This window comes from Anneissia japonica, unplaced genomic scaffold, assembly GCF_011630105.1.
Source record: "Anneissia japonica isolate Jap-2015-1 unplaced genomic scaffold, ASM1163010v1 scaffold275_len1219475_cov178, whole genome shotgun sequence".
In the NCBI taxonomy this organism is placed as follows: domain Eukaryota; kingdom Metazoa; phylum Echinodermata; class Crinoidea; order Comatulida; family Comatulidae; genus Anneissia; species Anneissia japonica.
In genome coordinates this window covers 1,088,884-1,093,767 of record NW_022752912.1, presented here as the reverse complement: position 1 = coordinate 1,093,767, position 4,884 = coordinate 1,088,884, and the positions used below count along the sequence as shown (strand labels likewise).

Here is a 4,884-nt window from a genome sequence, read left to right as displayed (position 1 = left end):
GTTGCATAAAGGTCACTGACCTTTGACCTAGAAGGCGGTTAAATGTTTCCATAAATGTTGACCCCAAAAATCTAAGTGTAGACACAATTTTCGTGCTTTGAGACCAAGTAGTTGAGGATTTATGACCCGGAATTTGCTATATAAAGGCTATACTGACCTTTAACACTGAATATTTGGTCAACGCAGCTACTCTAAGGTGTCAAAAATTTCCCATAATTGAGGAGTTATGACCATCATATGTTGTATAAAGGTCATTGACCTTTGACCCTGAATATTATTTGGTCAACGCAGCAACTAGAAGGTGGCAAAAAAATTTGAATAAATGTTGATCCCAAAAACCTAGGTGTAGCCACTATTTTTGTGCATCTAGGTAAACTGGTTGAGGAGTTAAGACGATCATAGTTGTATAGTTGTATAAAGGTCACTGACCTTTGACCCTAAATTTTTAGTCAACACCGCTACTAGAAGGCGGTAAAAATGTTTCCATAAATGTTGACCCCAACAATCTAAGTGTAGACACAATTTTCGTGCTTTGAGACGAAGTAATTAAGGATTTATGACCCGAAACATGCTATATAAAAGCTATTCTGACCTTTGACCCTGAATATTTGGTCAACGCAGCTACTATAAGGCGTCAAAAATTTCCCATAATTGTTGTCCCGAAAAATCTTGGTGTAGGCACTATTTTTGTGCTTTTAGAGCAAGAGTTATGACCTGGAACATGCTGCATACAGGTAATTGACCTTTGACCCTGAATATTTTGTAAACGCAACTATAAAAAGGTGGCAAAAATTTGTTCATGACTTTTCAAATATAGGCCTACAAGAATATGCAAACAGTCCTTTTATTAGAGTTTGTTTAAGGTTAAATAGGATTTTTGTCACATTTAGCCTGTACTATATGTTTTTATTGTAACTAAAGCCTGGTTTCCTGTCGACGTAAAGTTCAGAATTTCTTACGATTCATACGATTCTTACGACTGTTACGAGAAGTTGGACAAAAACAGCCGCGTCTTGATCGTGCTGGGCCGCAGACAAAATAAGCCGGTTACGATTCTTACGATAAGTTGAATTTTTCAAGCTCGAACGGCAAAGCCTCTTCTAACGTCGTCACATGCATGTTACGTCAAGTTGAATTTTTCTTTGCGACTGCGATATGTTAACATTTCTCACTTCCTGTCTGGTATCCCCATTAAAATTACCTGGAGAGATTCGAGGACAATTTTCACCGTTGGATTTAAACAATAGTCTAGTCCTGTAGTACAGAATAAGGGCCTACAAATCACTATTTGCTAACTTTCTCGATTTGCTAACTTTCTCGTTATCAATTTTAGTGTTTCGTTCTCAAAATATCAATTTGGCCTATATTGTACTTTGTTTATTTCATTTCACCTTATTATATTATGTTTTGAACTGACAGATCTTATCTCCAAATATGCAGTTATACAGAAAACATGATTTAAATGTTAAAATTCGGGTTGTATAATATAAACATGAATTAAAATTAAGAATGAAATACACTTGAAAAAATTGTTTATTGAAATTAACAGAAAAGGCAATAGGCCTATATATTTTATATTTTATTTATTTATTTAGGCCTATATTATAATGTTTTATACATAATTTTTATAGGCCTATAAGTTTTTTTTTTTGTATAATAAATGTAATTTATCAAATCTAATTGCGCCGTCGGGTGATGGGGGTGAGACAGAGGGATTAATCGGTCTGGTAATTTCCCCATCGGTCTGGTCAAGCCCCCCTCCCCACACATCAGCCAAAGGTCGTCGGGCAGTCGGACCAAAAAAAAAAAAAAAATAGGCCTAGTTTTCCCATCCCAGCCAATCAAGAAGTCAAGCAATCCCTTATAGGCAAGATATACAGACAGCATACGTTTCCGCTTACGTTTCTTATGAAAAGTTGACTTGGAGTCAACTTTTCATAAGAATCGTTTGCAACGCAACGTATGCGAGTTCATTCAACAAAAAGTCACTGAATCGCGGTTTCCTGTCAAATAGTGGAAAATCGACGTATCACATGAAAATTCAATACGTTGGTTTCCTGTCCAAAACTGTTTTGCGACGATTTTAGTTTACGTTACGTCGATTTCACAACGCACCAGTCGTAATCGGTTTCCTGTCAAATCGCATTTTCTTATGATAAAACGACGTAATCGTAAGTAAATCTGCCTTCTTACGTCGACAGGAAACCAGGCTTAATGTAAGTTTTAAAATCCACAAACCCAAGCCGCATACTAATGCCTCCACCAGTCCCAGTCACCCATCCTAAGTTGTAAAACAGCCTGCATAATTCTGGAATCAAATTTCTTGGATGCTAAACAAAAAAACAAGAAGATATCAATTTTGAATAATGTTGGCAAACAAAAACCATATATATATATATATATTATATATATATATCAACAAATTCAGGAGGATCCAGCTGTTATTGGCAAACCCTTTGCTCCTCCTCCTCGCCCCCAGTTCTTTCTTATTCCTTTCACATCCAACAGCAAGTATTTTACTCGCCAATTACAGGATAGAACGATGCTTTACCTATAGTAATAGGCCAGTATCTTTATGAGGCCTAGCTAAGGACCTGTTTTATTGACATTAGTCAGATCTACGGAATAGAAATGGTATTTGCACTGTCAAATGTAATCGTAACCATAATTTAGTAGATACAAAAAGAAGTTGACCTGGATCAATACCTCTTTTTGGTCGTCAATATTATTATCTTGACTCATTTTAATTCAGTATTCTACTAGGAATCATCAGCAGAATTCAACACAACGTTGCATCATGTATCTTGTTGACAATCTGCAGAACCTTCGGCTCAAATTTTACTCTAGATATAATATTGTTAAAGTTATATAAATATGAAAATTTTGCATAGAATATTAAATTTTCAATTTAGAATATTTTTATAAATTGTATATAATTTAAAAAAATAATATTTAGTAAACATTTTCTACATAAACTATGGCTCATATATTAGTAAATCAACATTTTGTGTATTAAAAACAAACATGGCGGCGATTTTACGGCTAGGGGCGAGAGAACTGCGCCGAAAGTCAAGATGTTCTTTTTCCCCAGCGTGTTTCAATATTATAATAACTTCAGATGCAATATCAAGAAGACATTTGAGTCTGTCGGCGGCCGTTCAAGGTATGTACGTTGATGCATAGGTTGATACTGTGCTGGGGCTAGCCTAGCCTAAGCCTGGTCAACAATCAACATCGTCGGAAGAATTGGATTAAGGGTGGGGAGGGCACCGGTTTTTAAGCTCTGGGCCTCTTTACCTCCTAGGCCTAGTCGTAGCTGAGTAAGGGTTTGCAAACCCGTTGCAGGGTATGGTGTACCTTCTGAAAATCTGAATTGTAATAATGATATTACGCATAGGCCCAGGTTATTCAGGATTGTATGCACATCCATTCCATCCACAAACACGTGCTATTACTATTTAGTATTAATATATAGGCCTAGTACTAGGCCTAGCAGTGTAGGTAGGCCTTGGCATACATAACATAGGCCCTAGGCTAGGTACGATTATTTACTTTAGAATAACAACTCTATGCTCTCTCTCTATCTCTCTCTGTTTTTTAGGTCCCACCACGCCTGTCTTTGACAAAACTATTGAAGGGGTGGGGCTTAACCGAAAGTCCATTAACTATGGACAGTTTTGCTCCTGAACCTGAAAACAGCTGGCCTTAACCATCTCTAAATGAAGTTGAAATAAATAACAATAACAATGCGATACTGTCTAGGCCTATACCTGTGGTGAAACTTCTGTCTATTTTTGCAGGTGTTACTCCAATGGAATTGCTAATGCCTGCTCTTTCCCCAACCATGGAAGTTGGAACCATTAAAAAATGGCTGAAAGAAGAAGGTATGGCTCTACATGGAACCTTATTAAATATATAGCTTCACAGTCTGTAAAGACGATGATTATTTAATATATTTAATGTAATATTTGAGGAAGAAATGTAACATCTAAATATAATTCCTTTAGGCCTACCATACTGTAAAATGTGGATGATACCTCAAAAACTACTGTAGCTCAAATTTGTGTAGAAAATTGCTAGGAAAATATGTGCGCAGAAACGTAACTAGTACATATAATACATTTATTATATATTTAAGATTAGGTCAACGCCTAATTTTCAGCAAAATCTGCTCGAAAATTGGCCCTTATTTTTTGAAATGCACAGATGGATTTATAGGCTTAATAATTTTCGCGTGGAGGATATACAGTATTCCCTGCGCAGGCCTTACTTAAAAGGCTGGTAGGCCTATAGACAAAGTCTCAAATTTTTGGATCGATTCTTTATTTTTTTTCTTTCTTTTTGGGCTATCAGGAGAACCTGTTGCAGTAGGAGATGCATTATGTGAAGTGGAGACTGACAAGGCAACTGTAACTATGGATTCAGATGAAGATGGTATAATGGCAAAAATATTGGTAAAAAATTCATCATCAAAAAAATTTCCGAAAGGTCCACTGATTAATCTCAGATAAGAAAGTATAATACATACTCCAAGTATTGAAATACACGCCATCTTGTTGGGATTCAATATTTCGACATTAATTATGTCATCATCAGGAATCAAAAAAATTTCCAGTCACAAATATTTTGTATTTTAGATGATACAATTCTACATACAATAATTCCAGAAATGGTATTCTTTCATAATAATAAAATTATAACATTGGGTGGATTATTATATTATGATTTATAGTGATTAAATGATTGATCAAAACCATATAATTATTTAATCTGTTAGTTACACTCAGAGTCATTGGACAAACAGTTTTAATTCTTGTTTTTGTACCCTGTAATAATAATAATAAATATAATAATGGTTGACTTATAGAGTGCGTATTATGGAGA

The 4,884-nt window shown here is 35.4% G+C and overlaps 2 protein-coding genes across 2 annotated transcripts in view; one reads left to right on the top strand and one right to left on the bottom strand.

Annotated features, from left to right (window-relative positions):
• The window catches only part of LOC117122423 (methylthioribulose-1-phosphate dehydratase-like), a 15,117-nt gene extending 12,267 nt beyond the window's left edge, over window positions 1-2,850 (bottom strand). Inside the window, exons 1-2 of the mRNA XM_033267982.1 lie at window positions 2,707-2,850; window positions 2,239-2,330 (exon numbers count right to left, since the gene is read on the bottom strand). Coding sequence (XP_033123873.1) covers window positions 2,239-2,330; window positions 2,707-2,742 — 128 coding nt within the window. The 5' untranslated portion in view covers window positions 2,743-2,850. The remainder of the gene's footprint in view (window positions 1-2,238; window positions 2,331-2,706) is intronic.
• Window positions 2,851-2,996: 146 nt separating this feature from the next.
• The window catches only part of LOC117122422 (pyruvate dehydrogenase protein X component, mitochondrial-like), a 14,646-nt gene continuing 12,758 nt past the window's right edge, over window positions 2,997-4,884 (top strand). The window contains exons 1-3 of the mRNA XM_033267981.1: window positions 2,997-3,163; window positions 3,801-3,884; window positions 4,354-4,454. Of these exons, the coding sequence (XP_033123872.1) occupies window positions 3,025-3,163; window positions 3,801-3,884; window positions 4,354-4,454 (324 nt within the window). The 5' untranslated portion in view covers window positions 2,997-3,024. The remainder of the gene's footprint in view (window positions 3,164-3,800; window positions 3,885-4,353; window positions 4,455-4,884) is intronic.